The sequence below is a fragment of the Drosophila guanche genome, unplaced genomic scaffold (genome assembly GCF_900245975.1).
Source record: "Drosophila guanche unplaced genomic scaffold, DGUA_6, whole genome shotgun sequence".
Classification (NCBI taxonomy): Eukaryota; Metazoa; Arthropoda; class Insecta; order Diptera; family Drosophilidae; genus Drosophila; species Drosophila guanche.
In genome coordinates this window covers 5,129,981-5,151,030 of record NW_022995751.1, presented here as the reverse complement: position 1 = coordinate 5,151,030, position 21,050 = coordinate 5,129,981, and the positions used below count along the sequence as shown (strand labels likewise).

Sequence of the window (21,050 nt, the reverse complement as noted above, 5' to 3'; positions counted from 1 at the left end):
AGCGAAAGGCCTCCACCCCTACCTTAGACTCCCAGCGCTATATGCGGTCCTTTTGGCTTCTCTCAAGTCATGAATTTTTGTTGTATATTTTTATGATTTTATGTCTTGGGCTAGCGAAAGTTGTTTTTGCACTCGTTTTGTTTTTGCCAACGTGGGGGTGGCTATAACTTATGCTCGTCCGGTTGGTTTCTTTTCAATCGCCCAGAATCATGCCGGAAATGATGATCGTACGGAAAGGCAGACAAATTTATCAAAATGTGCGCCCTTAAGCCGTACGACATCATTAATCACGCTTAGTCGTTTGACTTGCCCGCTTAAAAATACAAATCTGCTGCCGCTTTAAGTTGTTTTAAATTGCTGGCTGGCTGGCTGTAGATTTTTGAATATGGCGCGCACCGCACTCTCCACCCACGACTTAGGGTTGCCGGAGAGCATGAGTGTGCACTTAACAGCGCCCTGTTGCGCGTAACAGTGGGCTGTCTATCGATAACATGTCTGCGCGAGTGACCCAAAATGTGAGCAGCACTGTTCCCCAACATTCGGCACGGAATAAGCAACATTTAGTACCCTTGGAGGGATGGATATCCTCGAATGGAGGAACATTTTGATATCTCTTGCCAATCAATGCAAAAACAAATCATATGTACATATAAAACACGTATGTACACGCTCTTAGCGTTTCAGTCTAAGACAAAGTGAATTTTAATATTTAAAAGCAGCTGCTAAATTGGCATTTTAATGTTAAGTATAACAAGTGGGGTACACAAGGGGCCATGCTGTCAAATTACTTAACATTCCATTCCCACTCACGTAACTTCTAATGTTATGACTTTGGTTGACCTTATTAGTTTAAACCTTGTTTTGCAATCAATCCAATAAAGACAAGTCATGAAAATTAGCCAGCCTTGTGGAGAATTGGATGATGATTCGAGTAAAATTGTATGTTTAAGGCTGAAAGTCTAAACTACCTGATCATATTAAACAGAAGATAAAAGTCGAGTGAATGATTTTAGATCTACGGTATATTTACAGTATATTTTGAAAGGGTATCAGTATATTTCCGAGGGGCTGTCGGTATGTTGCATCGATAATTCCGCGGACACACTGAGTGTTAGTTTTATTTACACAATTTTACACTATTTAAACTCGCTTTTTCCTGTTATTCTGTAAGTTATCAACAATTAATTGTGCCTACTGTGATATGCAATGGCGGTGAGCCCAGTGGAAGTGCGGGGGGCGGCCAAATAAAGCGTGTGTAAATTCAGCTGCGACGCAGGCGGCTGCGGCGGCCCCCACAAGAATCGTATCTTTGTGGCGCTTGTTGTTGTTGCTGCTGTGGCTGGTTGGGTGAGTGGGGGTGCTCCTCTTGGGTGTAGCCACCACCCCCCAGAGGCTGCTCCCAAAATGCCGCCTGTTTATGATGGTCACGCGAACATTTAAAGGCAAAAAACATTTGGTCACCATTCCAATGATTGCGACTGGACGCCTACACACCCGCAGCTGGAACGTGTTTTTGTGTGTGTGTGTGTGTATGTGCGTACGCGTTGATGCTAATTAAATGCAACTTCCAGTCCTGGAATAGTAGCAAAACGAAATATAATTCAATTAAGGCAAAAAAAGTTCTCTCCCCGAAACGATTATTCTCTGCGGACGGCCTGGAGTGCCGCGCACTTATCAATCCAACTTCTTTATCGCCTTTGATTGAAAACCCAGTCGGGCAGAGAGGGATAGCAAGAGAGGGAAAGCATTCCAGACGATAAGATTAGTGCTACGATGCGGCATGAAACTGCTTGACTCGAAGAATCCACTGATTGACACAGCTGCAGACCCTACCCTTACCCCTACCCCTCTCATCCCAGACAGTGTTTGCAAAATGTTTTCAAGTTAATTATGAAATTTAACCCTCAATCTATTGTACACTGCAAGGCTGTCTGTCGGTCCAACCCCCGGCTCGTGCGGGCCTCCTGCTGTTCAAAAAGATTTCACTTTTTAACACAATTGTTTCAACCGCCGGCTGGCTGGAGGTCTGACTGGGAGATCAATTGTGTCCCATAATTGGGCCTAATTGAGAGAGAGAAAGGGAGAAACAAATAATACCCCTTTCGTTCCGCTTCATTTGTTTACGCACTTTTCACTCGAGTCATTCATTCTTCTGCTTTCATTGGCGCCAAATTGCTTAACTAATACTTTTTCTGGGAAACTTCCAATGAGTAAGCTGCCCACTTCCACTTCCCCGCTTCCGCTGGCACTTGGTCGGAAGTTGTGTAAAACAAAAGAGAAGAGGAAAGAAACAGCCATTGAAAGAAGATTAGTCATCGCAAGTGGTAGGGAAGACAGGCGGCAACCCACTGGCACGGGTCCATCACCTTGTTCCTCTCTCTCTTTCTCTCTTCCCCCCACAATCACCTTCCTTTTCGTAGTTTGTTTTGTTTACATTTGTCTGCCGCACGTCTCTCTCCTCCCGCTTTGTTCGCCAACGATCATCAAAGAGCAACAGGCTGAGAAATTGTGAGAGAAAGAGAGAGAGAGAGCGCCAAGGCATTGGCGCTCTCCAACTGTTGCTCCAACTGTTGCTGCTCTCTTGAGCCGCCTGCGTTCGGCGCACGGTGGGACAACAGTTGAGTTGAATTTTACCCGTCGTCGGTGCCGGATCGTTGTCGAACAAGTGCCGTGGCCGATATCGCTTACATATACATATATATATCAAATCCAATCAAACATATATATCGCATTGCCCTATCTACCATTTACGTGTTTGTTTTTATATACGGAAAAAGAGCCATAGAATCAACAAAAAGTTTAAGGCTTAATTGTGAAAAATAGCGGATAATAAAAGCAAATAAGAAAGGTATAAAAAGAATCGCCAAAATGTTCGATAAGTGTACATGAGTGCATGTGCATGTGTGTGTGTGTGTGTTTGTTTGTTAGTGCGGCGTGACATATGGTGTTATTTTTACGCCAGCAGCAGGAATATAAATATATAATTGTATATAGATCTTGGTATATATATGCCATTAATAAGCAAATAAATTGTGAAATTAGCCAACGACCTTTCCAATCAATTTCGATGCTCTTGCCTTGCCCCTTACGCCTGCGCAGCGCCTGGAAGAGCCTTTTTTCTCATTGGAAGCATCATCTGTATATAAATATGTATATCTCTGAATTCTCACATGTGTGTGTTGTGTGTGCTTCCAAAAGTTTTAAAAACAACCAGAAAATTACCTCATCGCTCTGCCCAACACGTCGACGTCTGACGCTGTCTGCCCCTGATTTTATGCTTATACTCGCTCGCACATTGCGTACAAACATATGTATATTTCATTCTATATTTCTTGTTTGCCTAGCAAAAGCAGCAACAGCAGCAGCAGCTGCTAGCTGCCACCTACTTCCCTCCCTCGTAGTTTCCCTCCTCCTCTATGAGCCCAGTATGCTTAAATAAAAACTATCTTCAAGTTATTTACATACTCTCAGATTTGTTTTGCATTTGTAAGTAGATTTATTGTTTTTATACCCTGGAAATGTAAGTGGACGTTCAGTTTATGTTGTGTTTGGGCACAGAGATGTAAGAGATGAAGCAAACAAGGGAAATTTAGTTGTGAAATCGAATTAACAGGTATCCAGTGGTCGGTAAGGTTATTTACTTACTCTTACTTATTTCTGCCTCATATCTGCTGGTTGTTCTCTCTTCTTCGTATGTTTGATTACCTTTTCAATTTCTCGCGTTTGCCTTCGCTTTTGTTGTTGCTGTTGTTGTCATAAGTCATTTTCAGCGATCGTGCCAGGTTTCTCTTCCTTACTCCCTCATTGGTTCCCCTGCCCTTGCTTTTGCCTTTGCCTTTGAATTTGCCTTTGCTTTTGTGTGGCTTTTCTCACATTCTGTGTACCGTTTGTTTGGCAAATTTCGCCAGTCGCTCCATTTCGTGGGGGCGTATTCTTTGTTGTTTATCCATTATCTAAAAATGTCAATGCTCGTTTACGAAATTGTTATTGCTCTCCATCCGTCTGCCTCTCCCGCACTCTCTATCTGTATCTCTATTTTTCTTTCATTCGCTCGATTCGTTTTGGGTCTCCGGCAAAGCTTTTTGACCTTATTAGCGGTTTCGTTTTTGGAATGTCCGCCGCATAAACACGCTTCGGAAACATAAAGAAATCGAAATCCAAGCTCATTTTCACTCCATGATGTCTCTGTCTCTGCTGTCTGCTGTCTGTGTGGGCAGTGCATCAGTGCCCCAACGAATATTGAATGTGGATGCGGATTGTGGACGTGTGGATGGTTTTGCATCCGCCATGCCCCAAAGTGGTGCCTACTGCCCCTGATCTGGCACTGGCTCTGATCTCTGCGTGTACATTCGGTGTTCGATATTGTATGTATAAGCAACAATCCCCCCATTGAGCAAGCGCCAATCTATCCGTAACTCGGTCACTTGGAAACGTTTGTGGGCAGTCTCGTCCCCGGTCGCCCCCCTGATCCATTGCCATTTGTGGGCAATCCCGCCGCCAGACAAGTGACTGCATTTTCCACTTGTACGAGTATTTTGTAGCCTCTGTTTTTGTTTCTTTTTGTGTTTTTTGCATATTTGTGGTTGCTTTTTTTATTAATTGAGCCGTATTTATTACTTGGTTTTTGTACTCTCCGGTAGGAGGTAGTAGGGGGAGAGGTCTCTCATTGAGTGCTGGACAGACAACTTTCGAAAGAGCAAGACATTGGGATGTGCCAGGGATTTGTGATTTGCGTACAATTTAAAAACTTTTGATTGATTTTGATGTGTTTATAATGAGAAGTCTCAGTTAATTTTTTTTTATGGCTTACAGTAGGTGTGTTTGTAAATCCAGGTCATCCCGTACTTTATGGCATTGCGAAGATCCAGATCTAACTCTCGAGTTAATCAAAACAAATAACTGTCCCTGCCAAAAAGGGAAGTTATCACTTTCTGTGACTGCATATCATTAAATATAAATTTATCTGTGATTCTCCTATAATTTTCCAACCAATTGTTACAATTTTCTATCCCCAAATGACAAGCTCAATTAAAGTAAATTAAACAACAATATGTACCAGAATTCAATGCAGAACAATAACACCAACAATAGCTACAACAAACATTTCTGTGTGTCGGCAACTAAAAAAGAAAAATAATAAAAATAATAATGTAATGTCGAGCAGACGCGAACAGTGTAATAACAATTAAAAAAGTAAAAATAACAACTGGTGCCGCTCTATTTTTTCAACGCCTCAGCATTTTTACAATGGTTTTGTATTGCATTTGAACTGGCGATCCATACATACAGAAATGTACAGACTCGTGCATAAATGTGTACAGTAGTCACTCTTATTTCTTGGAAATATGTACAGCATGTATGCACAATTTGATATCAAGAGAACAATATTTTTTGGCAAGTCTTGAGCTCGATAAGAGCAATAATTCACATGATCAAAAATATTACTGCCTCTGTAGTTCGCATGCAGTTTTTAGGTAAAGGAAGCAGTTGACTTCAAATAAGTGGGTTTATTTCAGATAAATTTATTAACCGCAAAAACCCGAAATGGTTATCTGTACGCTACATCCATTGTAAGCCTCTAACCATAAAAGAAATCAATTTCCTAACTTTTCTCTTATAACTTTCCTAGGTTCTAGTTAATGGGTGACCACTGTACATGTGTACAGTGTACACCCAAACGTATACATTCGTGTGTACGAGTTATGTAGGTTTTTAATGCTGCTTTCAAACTGCTGCCGCACACATGTTTCATCATCATCTCTCATCTCTTCTCTCTTTGGTACCGCAAGACGCGAAGCAACAACAAAAATGCCAAATAAACAAAGCGAGACAAAGAATAGTGTGTGGAGGAAGGAGTAGGAAGCAGAAGCAGATCAGCAGCAGAGCAATATTCCATATAGAGTTCGATGGGATTGGGTTTGGGGGTCCGTTCTATCGTATTATGGAATAGTTTATTGTTTTGGAATGTTTCTTAATTACGCGGAACTCAAGTGGTGCTGGTGGCGGAGGTAGTGCTTGCTGGAGGTGGAGGTTGGAAGTGGTAGCTGGAATTAAGATCTGAAGCAGCAGCAAAACCTGACACACAACACGCACATCTGTGTGGTTGGGAGATCGGAATATCGGAGTATTTCCTTTTCGATTCGCATTCCCATTACATTACCCGTTTTTGCTCGCACACTCATCGCGTTGACTCATCCGCACAACAACCATTAAGAATGTGAGGGAAGAGTGTAGTGGTGTAGGGAGGAGCCAGCGAGGACCCTTCTTGTTTACTATTAATGCTGATAAAGAATATGCATGCCTGCCCGCCTGCTGCCATTCAGTTCTAAAAATAAACTCTGGAAAAACGAAGCGAGTATTGTCATTGTCATCGTCACCAGACGAGTATCTCTCCATACTCGTATTTGAATGCGAATGTGCACACAAGATTTATGCAAAAATTAATTTGCAGTATCGACTACTGAAAGCATTGAGTGACGAGACAGAGAGAGAGAGAGAGGTGGGAAAGGTGAGAGAGGAGCTGTGTTTGCTTGATACCCTGCGTAAAGGGTATTTATAAAGAAGGAAATGGAGATCACCAGCATGTGGATATAATAACAAAACATATATCGAGTAAACTTTACTCTAAGTTTGGAAGATATTTTTTTTGAAATTTTGCGTCGAACCTCCTTATTGATGTAGAGATAACAAATAGAGGAACCACTTAGATCATTTGTAGAAAGGTATTTTGCCAGGGTGTGCTAAATTTCGACTGGTTTTCCTGTCAGTTTATTTAGTTTATCTCCAGTGGAAGTGGGTTGGGTTTTTGGGGTTGGGTCCCCACCCGATCGGGTTGTCGCGTCTCTGTCTGTCTCTGTGGCCATCGTAAATCCCTGCTTGATTACGTCAGTAATTCATTGGTTTTCAATTTGTATTCTTTTTGTATTGTTTTTTTGGTGGGCTTGAGGGCAGCGCCAACACGCAGATAGGCACTTCATCAATCTGTCAGTCAGTCAGCCAGTCCGAGTGTCAGCCAGTGGATTCGATGCGGTCAGTCGACATTTGTTAAGCGATTTCCAACGCTTTGGGCTTGCGGTTTGCATCCCTGCACTGTGGGTGGAAGAGCCCTGAAAAGGGGTTAATGGGTACAAATCACAAGAAATCTATCATCGAATGTAAGCCAGATGTAGTACCATAAAAATTCGCTGTGTAAATTCCGGGAAATCTGTTACAAATTCTTTATGGCAATGCTCTGCTGGCCCCCCTCACATTTTCAGCATTCCATTCTCATTGAAAATTTGATTATCTGTGTGTGGACTTTTCCCCTTTTTTTCCGTGACTCTCCCTTGGAGGAGGCGGGAGATTGGCGTGTCCATTGGCAGTTATCGCTGAGCGCTTGGCCTTGCCTTGCCTTGCAATTTATTTTCATCAATGTATATCTGCTCCATAGGGAAGAGTGGAGGCATGGTGGGGCCTTCGCTCTTAATCAATGGAACTGCTTTGTATTTGTATCTGTGCTATGTATTCTTTTCTTACTTGGCTTATGGATGCATTGGCATTCAAGTGTGGCAGTAGTCTGTTTTCCCCTCTCTCAAAGTCAATTCAGCTGCAAGTATATCGCCTAGCAAGTATATCTACATATATTTTATGCATTAAATGTACATATGTATGTACATACGAGTATATGTATATTCATGTATGTATTTGTTTATGTGGCAGTGTCGCTGCTTTTGGCACTCACTTGTGCGAAAATTCATTGGAGCCCGACTGGCGGGAGCCTAATTTTTTGCCGTCTACGATTGACGCCGTCCAAGGAGCAGAGCAGCAGCGGAGTAGGGAGGCGGAGAACTGTGCGTGGAGGGGTTCCTTAAGTGGGCTGCAGGCTCAGAGGCTAGGGGAATGGGGAACGAGAGTCTTGGCATCCAATCATAAAATTGCTTGGCAATGTCTTTCGTATGTAGATGGAACGAAACGACGAACAAAGGAAGGAAGGAAGTAAGCAAAGTCTATGGGGATGTGTTTGCAGGAAATGATGTGAAATTTCTAGAGGGCGCACCCGGCCATACACTGTTTGCAATAAATATGCTGACAGGCCACATGTTTGAAAGAATTATAACAAAGTGAATAAGGGGAAATTTGAAATCTTTTTTTTAAATCTCTGTAGACTCCATCATCTAAGAAATCTGTGGCTATCGCAGAGACTCTAAAACATTATATTAGTGGCAGAAATTCTATAAAGAATATTCATAAATGTATCGCAGATATCCAGGACTTATGCTAATATTTTTCCAGATGAAAGACGAGTCGAGGAGTGAAATATTTCTACTTATCATCACCCATTAGTGTCGCTAGGCATGTTCCATTGTTCCATTTGATAAGCAGCGTTAGCTAATTAGCTCACGATTCAAGGACGCAAACACGCTCTTGGATAAAGGAGCTTTAATTGGAACATTGATACGTATCAGTCGGTTGACATAATTTGGCCACATTATGAGATATGCCACCACCTTGAGGCCCTTGAGGCTAATTGAAAATTACAGACCATCCATCTATTCATCCATCCAGAGAACCCTTTTTGTCTATCTCCAGGGGTTTCTCCCACGCGGGCACTTGATACGACTGCCGTCTGCCTGCCTGTCTTCCTCCCCCTTTTCCTTTTGACGTCACTTGTGTCGATGTTCATTCGATTTGATTTGTTTGTTTGCCTTTTTCCAAACCCATGGAACCCCGGAATACTCCCCGCACCAACCTTCTTCCACTGCGTTTGTTCGTTTGTTTATTTATTGTGTATTTTGTTACTTTTAATGCATATTTTATCTGGGATTTTGCCATCATCAACATCATTGGCTGTGCAGCATTTCCATTGTTGCTCTTGTGGATTCCATGATGATGATGATGATAGCGATACACAAATTTGTGCCCCATTGTTGGCGACCACACGGGACCACACGATGATAGACGGAGATGGTAGCTGGGAGAGGTTTCCCTGACGACGGACGGGATGTCTTGTTTACTCAAATTACAGCCACAGACGTCGGACGGGGTTATCTCTGAGGTGGGATATTAGTACAGAAAAAAGGAACTTCCCACAAGTCAAATTTGTGACCACTTGACCCTAGAAAGTCCTTTGTTTTTCCATCAAAGAATTGTTTATGAAAATCGTTTATCGATGGATCGATTGATCGTTTCAAAGCGTCTCAGTTGAATGCCCTCCAAAGCGCGAGAGAAGGGAACCCAGGGAACGTGACTATTGTATATATGAGGTGCTAATGTACAAAAAACAAACATTAAAAAATCGCCAAATAAACATTATTTGTTTATTCGTTGTCCAACTTGTTCGTATCGTAAAAAAAGAAGAGCTGAGCTGGTTGCATGTATAACTTTTGAAATATGAGTGCGAGACCTCTGGAATAAGCAAATAATTAAGCAAAATTGCAGTTGAAAGAAGGGAAAATAAAGTAGAAATATATTCATAACTTTAGCAATTTTTAAAGGTTGTTTTTAGAGTTGGTTGGTTGCTGTTGGTTGTCACAGACATAAAATCTCATAATTGTTTTCCTGAAACTTGTTTTGTCGACAAATTCAAACACACATACCAGAGCTCTTTTAAGATGGCAATCGTTTAATAATAATTTAATCATTTTTTGAGAAAATGCTGCTGGATGGATCGTGACACATTTGCCCAACAGGCAAAAGCAGCTTCTTTTGCTGATATTCTTCTGCTCTTTCTGTTGACCATACAGATCGTCATCTTTCGCTGACATCAAATGTAAAATGATTCGCTCAGGCGAGACGGACTACTAATCATTGTTGGGGTCTGGCCTCTGGTCTTTTTGGTCTGGCCATCTGTTGTACCTCTAAATGCAGTACATAGAAATACTCGAACAAATTGAAATTTCTATAAATTCAGCGATGACTCAGAGACACAACTGGGCAACACAAAAAATAATCAAATGAATGAGAAGCGGCCACGGGAATGGTCATCATCAGCATCTGAGGTACAGTGAAAGCTAGTAGGAGAATATAATAGAAAAATTTAATGAATAGAAAAAAGGCTTTACATAGTGGGTGTATGCCTATGGGGAGATTCTGTGCTACATATAAGAAATGATCATTAGAGAATATAATCATCCTGAAGATCGCCTCTAGCTACAGCTTCTCTGTGGCATCTTTCTAGAATATCATAAAGCAGCGATGCGCAGGCTTTTTGTTGATTTTATTCTAGGGCACTTTCTTCTGCACTTTTTGCTTGTGCGTCGAATAATAAATCTCGCAGCAACCGGCGTGCAATTGGAAGCAAGGACGTGTCATCTAGTAATAGGTGCTGTGGTGTTCGTCTGGCGGAGATTCTGCTGTAAAGAGACATATTTAATTTGTTTGATTCTGCCGGCTTTTTCGAGGGACCACAACGGCTGCCTCTGCCAAGATCTATTTCCAGTTTAGCGTGGAAATCGTGTCAGGAGAAGGAGGGCGGCAAACACTCTCCCTTTCCATTCATTGATTTGTTAGTTCAGGAGGGAAAAGGCAGATCCAAAAGATTTCAGATGCTCTTCAAATGCTAATGCTTTGTTTACCTTGAAAAAATCATAGTTCTCGCTCTCTCTCTCTCTCTCTCTCTCTCACGCTGCTGTTGAGTATTTATAGCGCCCTGTATATATAGAATGGACATATCCCATAGATATACAAATGTAGATCCGATATAGGATTGAGGGCTCAGATCCACACATGAGAATAAAACGCGTATGAGTAGTGCAAAGGGGGGAGTAGGTGTTTTTTTGGAGGTCTAAAATGTTGTTTTGGTTTAATTAAAATGTGAGAAAAAGTCTAAAAATCTGAAATCTGTTTTTGCATTTGCTTTTATCGTAGAGGGAACTAATTTTACGCTTTGTGCTGCTTTTTTCACGCTACGCTGTGTATTTTTTTCAACAGTTTATTTAAATTTTATTCTCGCTTTCGCTCGTTTGTTTTTGTTGCTTTTTTTGGGCTGTGATGTGATTTATGGCAGTGGAAGCTGATTTAAGCACTTGCATGTGTAGTAGTCAACGTATCGTCATCGGAATATATGATGTATTATTCTAGATACATTGCTGTGTGGAATATACGACCTGTGAGGTGTTTTCTATCAATTTGTAAGCAAAAGATTGAACTTTTTGTATGGGATTTAGGGACAGTATTTGTAATTGAAATTAATTTGTGGCGTGATCAATGAGATCTGTTTGTTTTACTCGTGAGGTAAAGATGAGGTAATCTTTCATTGCATTACTTCCTGGGATTCACGCATAAAAGCTTCAAATTGTTATCGCCTTTGTACATAAGGAATATTCCCTTATCAATCAGGAAAAGAGGGGGAATATCAAATGAATAAACTATTTATTTGTATAGTGATGTATAATATACTCACTCCCCTAAGGTATTATCTTTAACCCAGTGCCAGTGCGAGTAAGGAATTTCTCAAATTCTTTAGATAAGATTTATATAAAAGATCTTTAGCTTACAGTACTCATACATACATATTACTTATAAGGATTATATCAGAGATTATTTTAACTTGTTTCCGCTATTTTCCGATTATAGATTCTAGATTTCTGAACAGCTCAACTATTCATATATGGTGATATAGAGCACGTGATAGTTGAGCATAGTTGAGCCTCCATCTTCATATAAACAATCCCTCCACATGAGCCTTTCCACTCACATAATTAATCGAGAGATGATCTCTTTGTTTCTGTGTCTGTTTAGTTCAGTGAACTCTCCTCTTTGTGAAATGTGACCAAGTGTCCCTGCTTGTTGTTGTCGTCTGTCTTGGCCATAAACCACAACTCCGGGAACTGCGGGAACCCTTCTTCCCAGCACTGGCTGCTCCCATTTATGGGCGACTGAAACGAGTGGAACGTGCCTCTGGTCGAGCGAGCAAGCGGGCACCTCTGAGCGAATGCGAGTGTCGTTTTGTGTCTCTGTGTGGCAGAGAGCCGACATCTGGCCGCATGTCAGAATCGTGCCAAGGTCTCCGATTGTGTTCTCTATAACTACGTGACGTTATCGTTTTGTAATTTTGATTGCTACGCCAAAGAACATGCAACATGGAACATGGGAGTTCGAGTATTTGTACGCCGAGATATATACCCAATCAACCGTCGACCTACTAAGGCAGAAAACTTGTTCATGGACGCCCCCACGCTCCCCACGTCCCCTTTGGAAGCGACGCCTACAACTATCGCAGTTTCGCTTTCATTGGGAGAACGAGAGAGGAAGAGAACAGAGGATCGAACAGCCACCCACGCACGCTTTTCTTTACAGAGCCAAGCACCTGCAACAAGAGAGAACGGAAGAGAGAGAGAGAGAGCCGCATTCCATTCATTGCTGGAGCCACTCTTTCGCTCTCATTCTGATAATCTCGCTCTCGCGCCAATCTCTCCTCTCCCATTGAAGCAGTGCTGCACTGCTTTGGGGGCTATCCATGCAGCACTTTGGGTGTTGATTGATATTTTTGTTGTTGTTGCTTTGAAACAAAAGTCTGCTAATGGAAAAGTCTGGTGGCAGACAAGCAGCATTCCTTACGAATGGATATATCGGGGGTTTGATGCTCCGCTCCGCTCCGACTGTCCGTCTATCTGTCTGCTGTTGCTGTTGCTGCAGCCTTGGTGGCATTAACCGCAATGCCAGCATGCAACATGCAGCATCCAAGAGCCATATATGTGCAATGCATGCCCCATGTTCAGCATTGCCTCCTTCCGCCTCTCTTGGCCGCTTGCCTCTTTGCCACCTCCTTTGAGGTCGAGTCGCGGCTAATATGGAAAATGAAAACAGGAAAAATGCTTAGTGCGTTTTCAGTTTTCTATTTAGCAGTGTTGAGTGTAATCGTATCCTCCATCTATCTATTTATCTATCTATCTATCTATGTACACAGCTGTGTATCTGCCCCTTTCCTTCTGTTGCATTGATGCTTTAACCGTTTTCTCTCTCTCTGATCTTTTATTTACAGATTTTTCTACACACAAACGACAACCGCAACAATTGCAACGAAGTAACAAACAAACAAACAAACAACGACAACAGCAACACTTAACAAACGCACTTACTTACCACGTACCATTAATAAATATAGAAAACCGACCAACTTTCGTTAGATATTGTTTACTCCTTCAACCGAACTAAAGAAACAACTCAAAAGTGAATCGAAGATCACATTAGCCAAGACAACGAGCAGCGGCTAAGAACGAGAACTAAAACGAAAGGTGAGTGCTCAAAGGTGCTAAACGTTTTTTATAGTTATAAGTATTTGCATTCAATTATAATCATCTTTGGGCTGCAACAACTGGGTTTAAGGTGTGAAAAAACAACAAAACTACGAATGTCACTATGGGGAATATATTCGTGAAAGGTTCTCATTGCCTTGAAGGCGTCGTTGAAGCAAATTTTGAATGATTATGGACAACATGGTCTATAACAAGAGACAGTTATATCTGGATGATCTTCTACACTAAGGGTGTAGCAGGAATGATCTCGTATCTGATCCGGCCTCCGTTATTAGCCTTTATGCCTTTGATCGTTGTTTATTTATTTCAAAAAACTTTACGGCATATACGACGAAATCTGCCCTGGTAGGGTTTTTTTAATGTACATATTTCCACTGCAATGCGGTCATAAATTCCTTTGAGAACTTGCAATGGAATCGATAGCGGCTTTTTCAAAGAGTTTTTGATTCATCATTGAATGGAATTGATTGATTGAATTGCAGCAAATTCAAAGCTTCCAGAAATATAGGATGTAAATATAATTGAGATCAAAAATTGTACTTCGAGTGTTGCATGTGATGTTAAAAAGTTAATTTACACCAGAAATGCTATAGAGAATGACAGACTTTGTCAGAAAATGGGGCATGATCGTAGGAATAGGTATTCCTCGTAAAGTTATCTTGTTTCTGTATGGATTTTCGATGTACAATTTCTCAATGATGAGCCAGTTGATTTGATAATGTGAATTGAATTCAAAGAAACTATAAACCTTATCTTAGCAAGGGCTCTTTGTAATTGTTTAACTATGTACCACATAGAGGTACTTTATTACTGCTATCAAACAAATTGTTATCGTTATTATAACGAAAATGTAGCTTCTGCGATTGTAAATTATTAACTTAACGGAATCGGATTTCTCTTAGTTATTTATCAAGAGTTTTGCCATAAAAATATCTCTTATTTTTGTGTGTCTGTTTCAATGAATTGAAAATAGATCGCAAATATCCAATACATTTTCTGCTGCCCTCAAATGTTTATGGCTTTCCCTGACTGAACCGCCACGAAAATGAATTCCTTGTATCTGGGCAATTCCCACAATTTTTTCCACACTTAACAAATATAAATAAAAACTGTGCAAATTACATAAAAAGGCTCCACATTGGCGGCCACAACCCTGGCATTCTGTTATCCTCGCCAGCGAGCAAGGGGGTCGAACACGGGGCAGGCAGAGAAGCAATCAGGGGGCTGAAACATGGCCCTCGTCTCGCATCGAATGTGGTGGTGGTGAAGGCGAAGGAGTAAACGTGTCCCGAGACCCGAGACAAGTGAAAACTGTGCAGATTCCTTGGCTGCTGCTGCTGTGGCTGCCGCAACGGGACTCCTACGCAGGACTCCACACGCCCAACAAACACCGTTATATGGCCCCCAGACAAAATGGTGGCTTTGGCGCCAGAATGTCGCGCCAGTGGAGCTTATTTTTTGTTGTTTCCTCTCGTTTCTTCTTCACTTTATATGCCACAGTAGATGCGATTGCACAGATAAGTGAAGAGAAGGGTGGAGGGCGCTTACAGTCTATGCCATTTGTATGTGTTTACTTAGAGATTTGTTGCATACTTTCTAGAGTTTGTGGCACATCTGACAATTAATCACAGAGAGAAAATCAACTAATTAAAAGCAAAAAGCAAAAGAAAATACAGAAATAAAGCGAGGAATCTCCCGCTGCTGCTGCCGTCAGATTTTTCCCAGTTCCACCAGATATATCCCCCGCCGATGTGTCCCAAAACATTATTCATTTTGCATAGTGGGGAGGTGGGCTTAAAAAACACGTTAGTAAATGGAAAACAACAGCAAGACAAGGTTTTTTTTTTGGGCAATGTACATAAGGCGAAGAAAGCGAAGTTCAGCCATTGGTGGTCCACCGGGCCACCCATTGGGCGAACGAAAGAGTGTAGGAGTAGGAGGAGAAGGGTGGCGGACAGAGCACTGCTCAGTTGGTGGCGGGTTGTTCCATAAAAACCCAAAAACTAAAGTGAAAATAAAAAGCCAAAATGCTGAGCCACCACCCCAAAACGAACTCCCTCCGCCTCATCCTGCTGCTGCCTCCCTGCTAGAAGTCATCCTGCTGCCTTCTGCCTCCTGCCTCCCTGTTAGGCAATTTTTACGATCTCATCGATGTGCGCACTCCTCTCGCACATGTGCAGAGACAAAGACATCCTTTTCCAGCACCCAGAACACATGCAATTTCGCACACAGCATCAACCAAAGCGGCAGCAGAGACAGCAGGCAGCATCCAGCAGCAGAGGCAGAGGCAGAAGTCGAGGCTTTTTGTCCTTTTGGACTCCTGGAGCATGCGCTTCTCCCATGTGACCGCTGGCGACGCTGCGTCGCCACTCTGGCGGTGGATTCACACAACGCTTACGACTTGTGGAATGAATGATGTTTGCATCAGAAGCTCACGATGTGTCGCCGGCATAGCACATCATTCTAGGCCTAGCCGCTGATCGGGCAGCACATGCCACACTCTGCCAAACGAAACTGCCACGGCACAGTCACAGTCAAAGCATACAGCAGACTGCCGACTGCACACTTCACAGACTTCAAATCAAAGTTAAAGTTGCGCGTTTTTTAAACCGTTTAGTGCCTGGATCTGATCTGATTTGTTAAATTCGTTAAGTTTTTGCTCACCAGCGGACAAGTGCCTTTTTGTACCGTTGCGGTTGCTTGTTTTTACTCGTCATAGGATCGTGCCTTAAATATATTAAATTAAATAATAATTATACGTTGTCGTTGTTTGTCGTCGAGTGCCTTTGAACCGAGAGAGATACTTTACTTATTTATAGAATAGACCCTAAGTGAGCCATAGGCCCAAAACAAAAACCTAACAACTCTGCCACTAATTTGCCTTAGAAAACAGATAAAATAACACACAAAACACAAAAAAAAAGAACAAAATTTGTTATAAAATCTTACACGTTTTTAAAGATGTATACAAAAAACACACAGACACACACACAAATCTATTATTATATACACGATATACACCACGAAATTGAAGCCTTTTAGAAAAGTAAATTTTAAACGTTATTTGTTAAAAAGAAATGCTGAAGAGATCCCCGCCCCAAAATTGTTAGCAGTTTTTGCCATTTATATACTTTGTGTTGAGTACTTTTAAAAATTATATTCAGTTTTCGGTTCCGTACAATTTCTTGTACAAAAAACGGGAGAGGACGCGCTCCTCCGTGCCGCCGCTCCGTTTCCAAATAACACCACAAACGTGCCTCAGCTCGTCGAGCAGCTCGTGCCCCCGTAGGAGTCGCAGGACTCTGTCGTCGGCCGTCAGAACTGCCGTCGCAGTCAACGATTTTTAAAATCTCCCCGAACCCCTACAAAAATCTACAAAATTAACACCACACCGTTACGCCTTTCGGATCGCATGAGATCTTTTAACACCAAACAAAAAAAAAACACTTAAAACACACACAAAAAACATAAAACATACAACATACAACACAAACAAAAATACACCTAACGCCTGTGCGTGCCTTTTATATAAGAGTTAAGCCCTTAACCTTAACTAACACTAAGATCTGTGCCTTAACGTTTTCCAAATACGAAACGAACGGAGGAGAACGATTTTGTCAACACAAACTAACCATAAAGCACGATGAGTTGTACACGATGTACAAGAAGTAAGTAAAGATTACTGAAGATGTAGAATATAGAAGAAAGATGAAGATTTTAGTGGATTTGAGATAGGAATTATTTATGATTTGGATACTTCCAGTTTCCTGGTTTAATTTTGTATCTCTCCAAAATACTATACTATAGTCCCTATAAATAGTACCATCTTAAGCAGAGGCATGTCATTTTGTTGTTGAATTCTCGGTCCCAGTCTCGGGATAACACAACCCTGTATTGGCTTCTCGGGCATGGAAATGAAAAAAGTATTTTTATTAGGTGTTGGCTAGTATCACTGCTTTCGACGATCGAATCGATCCCTTGAATTTGAATCAAAAACTTTAGCAGAAATCTGCAATTTCCATCGACTTCGCTAGACCGGGAGGCATGAACAATTTTACTTTGGATGCATGCCCCCACATCTAATTAATTAGTGGGATATCGTAAGAAAAACGTAGCTGGCAGTAAATTACATCCATTAGCAGCACAGTGTGACTTCTGGGTGGAAAGTGGCTGCCAATTAGTGGCTCCGCATCGACTCCACCTCCGACTCCACCTCGTGAGTTTCCTGGCATGGTAGGGGGGTACCATTTGCATTTGGATGTGCTGTCGGTTGGGGGCCCAGCTGCGGCTAAGTAGAAGGGAGGAGTAGTAGTAGGAGGCGGACTCTGTGGCACACTGTGGCGCCCACTGTGAAAATTCGTGTGAGCCGCGGGGAAAATTTGCTGAGTTGTGCCAGAGCTTGCACTAAAATTAACGAATACTTTCTTGTTTGTTATTATGTTTTATTAGCCATCTATTATTTCGGTTTGCTGCTTGGGGTGGAATCAAGAAAAACTGCGGAGGCAAAGTGCTACTCTCTATATTTCTTGAAAAGATCTTTTGTGCCATTGAGTGATGTATTCCTTTTTGTGTTTTCTGATTGTTTGCCTTTGAGCTCTCAGTGAAATCCATCCAGGCAAAGTCCACATAATTGTCGTGCATCCATTTTCCTGACTGTCACAGTGACAGTTTTCCTACTGCTTTTTCTCTGAACGATGATGTTTTGTTAGTAGTTTACCATGGGTGCATGCCAGGACATGCCGTTTATTGAATTCATGGGCTCAAAGTATCGGATTACGCTATCCGCTGAGTAGAGAAGTGAAATGAAATTGTGAATGTAATGTGCATTTGGGTTCTACTTATTTCCTCCTGATTTCCTGTTATTTTCTTTTTTGTCGGCATTCGCAAACCCCTTTCAGAGCACAGTGTAAATAAAATATAGCTGAAAGTCAAGTCAATTAATGGAAAATTTGTTCCATTCGGTGCTTAGCAGAATACATTTTCCAGCATCTATTAATATTCCTTGCCATCACGCGTCCAGCGTCAAGTCCTGCTCACAAACCTTCCCCTAAAACCTGTCGTCGTGTCGCGCAGTGCAGCTCCGTAGCCTCCGGCGGATCAGATTACGCAGTGGCTTACAGCTTCGCCTCCCCTTTGTGCCTACCACCCACCTTGCCCGCAGTCCGTTTAGACTGCGCAGAACTTTGTCCACTTTGCCGGGTGGCGCCGCTCAGGCGCACTAAAGTCTACATACAATCAGACCGTTGGAGAGAAAGGGTGGAGAGAACGTAAGAGATAACTCTCCACTTGGCATGGAAGAGAGGGTGACTTTTGCAGCCTTTCAGGCAGCTTTGGCTCTCTTACTCTTACTTACGCTCTGGAAAGCACTGCGCAGGCGTTGTGCTCTCTCCCGCTCTTTCTCTGCTTCTCTGCGACTAGAACCACACTCCACCCCACGAGACAGACAGTAAATACGGTTAACGCTTAACGGGATGCTGACGTCGCCGTTACACACAGCACAGCACTGCATCCCAATCCCATACCCCTGGTTGGGCGACTGGTCCATCGCGTGGCAGAGGCTAGATGATGATTCAGTTACGTGCCACATTTTGTGGCAAGCAGTCCATCTCTTCGCAGCAGCAGCAGCTACAACTACAGCTACAACTACTCCGCCCCCGGAAAGCTAAGCAAGCAGCAGCCGCCATATGGAACAGGCGTCGTCCTGTCCTGTTGTAAAAAGTAAATGTCCCAGTGTCTGTGCCTGTGTGTGTGTGTCTATGAGTGTCGTCTCTGTGTGTCCTCTTCATATGTGCGTGTGTTTGGCATCTGCCGGATATTTCAAGTGCTTCCGGAACACGAATTTCCTTCTCTGTGGGCAAAAACAAAGCGAAGAAAACAAGCAAAAAAACATTTGTGTAAATTATTGATTATTTCGCATAAGAATAAGGAAAAGAGAAGCAGTGAAAAAAACCATCCCAAAGAGTGACACAGTTTGAGAGCAGCAGAAGCAGCAGCAGCGGCGGCAGCGGCAGCAGCAGGATCGAAAAGCGGTCGACAGAAAATCAATTACGGCAATTGGTGTACAAGAAGGGATGGAAAGAGAGGAAGAAGGAAAATGTACAATGAGGCAAACTTGGTTCAAAAAAAAAAAAAAAAAAACACCAAAAGCGACAAACGTCGGCAGCGGCGTTGGCGTTTGGGCATAATGACAAGAAGGCAGCAAAAAAAAGAGAAGAGCGGAGAGCGGCTAGAGGACAGTGGCGTAGTCAGTGCCGGATTGGGGTGGGGTTACAATGGCCTAACCCTAGGCTTCCCCCCCACCACCAGCTGCAGAACTACACTTCACAATAGGCCTGCGACTGAGGCTTTGATTTGGCAAACATAAGTGTCCTGTGTGTGTTCCTCCCTTTTGCTGCCACTGTCACTGCCTCTCTCTCTCTCTTTGTGAGAGCGACTTTGTGTGTGTGTGTTTGGCCAGAAGATTTTCATCAGCAATTTTATCGGTCGTCTGCGTTTTTGGGTGGTGGCTGCCAGTGCCCTCATCCGGCGAAACACACAGCATAGAGCACAGCCCTTGCCTGCCAGTGTCGCCTCATCAGGAACGCGGCCACTGCCCCCCGCCTGCCAGCGTATCTCTTTGTTGCCTTTGGGGGTGGTTTCGGTTTCTGGTTTTATTTTTGGGCTTTTCTTCTGATTCTCTGGTTTCCGATTTCCCCTTTCGTCTTTCACTGATTTTCTGTTTTATTTTTTGTGTGTCACTTAACATAATTCTAATGCTCTTTTCCTCCCTTCTCGCCTCTTTTTGTGCAGTGCCTTTTGCATTTTCCACATCCCAAAACAAACTAAGCCTAAGAAAGAGACGACGACGACGAGTGGTAGAAAGAGGAGAACATACAGAAGGAGAAGAACGAAGGCGAGGAAGAAGTCGCCAGAAAAATGTCCACACTATCGCTGCGCATACAGCTGGAAGGAGGTCGTGTGACCAAGACGATCCAATTCCAACCAAATACCACAGTCTTCGATGCCTGCAAGATCATCCGTGATAAGTTTGCCGAGGCAGTGCAAGGACAACGTAAGCGGCAGAGCATCCCTAAGCCTTTCCCCTACTAAATATGGAAATCCTTTTGTTTTTACAGCCAGCGAATATGGCCTGTTCATTTCGGACGAGCAGAACCAGCAGGGAGTGTGGCTGGAAGCGGGTCGCACCCTTGGCTACTACATCCTGCACAACCAGGACACTCTGGAGTACCGCCGCAAGCTGCGCACCCTGCGCGTTCGCATGCTGGATGGAGCCGTGAAGACCATCCTCGTGGACGACTCCCAGCCGGTGTCGCAGCTGATGGTCGTGATCTGCACCAAGATTGGGATTACCAATCACGAGGAGTACGGACTGGTGCGCGAGGACAATGAGGCGCAGAATGAGAATCTGCCGGACAACAAGTTCGGGACGTTAACCCTCAAGCGCAAGATTATGGAAAAGGATCGCGATTCCAAAATGGAGAGTCTCCGCAAGAAGCTCAAAACGGATGATGAGAGTGAGTCTCCCCCTAGCATCTACCGCAGTTGATATTTATATGATTGATTTTCCCTTACAGTGAACTGGGTGGATGTCAGCCGCACCTTGCGTGAGCAGGGCATTGATGAAGCCGAAACGGTTTTGCTGCGTCGTCGGTTCTTCTTCTCCGATCAGAACATTGATTCGCGGGATCCCGTTCAGCTGAATCTTCTCTATGTGCAGGCCAGAGATGCCATTCTAGATGGCACGCATCCAGTCACGCAAGATAAGGGTAAGTCTATAGCTCCATGGCTGACCAAAGAACCATTTTTAATGTCCAT

At 42.9% G+C, this 21,050-nt stretch overlaps 1 protein-coding gene across 7 annotated transcripts in view; it reads left to right on the top strand.

Annotated features, from left to right (window-relative positions):
• Nucleotides 1-1,119: 1,119 nt before the first annotated feature.
• The window catches only part of LOC117587070 (talin-2), a 40,913-nt gene continuing 20,982 nt past the window's right edge, over nt 1,120-21,050 (top strand). For 2 of the 7 annotated variants that reach the window (XM_034277517.1, XM_034277515.1), the window contains exons 1-5: nt 2,638-2,848; nt 12,962-13,214; nt 20,025-20,286; nt 20,351-20,749; nt 20,810-21,001. In XM_034277517.1, the coding sequence (XP_034133408.1) occupies nt 20,151-20,286; nt 20,351-20,749; nt 20,810-21,001 (727 nt within the window). In that variant the 5' untranslated portion in view covers nt 2,638-2,848; nt 12,962-13,214; nt 20,025-20,150. Of the gene's footprint in view, nt 1,167-2,633; nt 2,849-11,914; nt 11,920-12,961; nt 13,215-16,757; nt 16,904-20,024; nt 20,287-20,350; nt 20,750-20,809; nt 21,002-21,050 lie in introns of those variants that run through there. The other 5 variants (XM_034277516.1, XM_034277520.1, XR_004574033.1 and 2 more) reach the window with 5 other exon arrangements.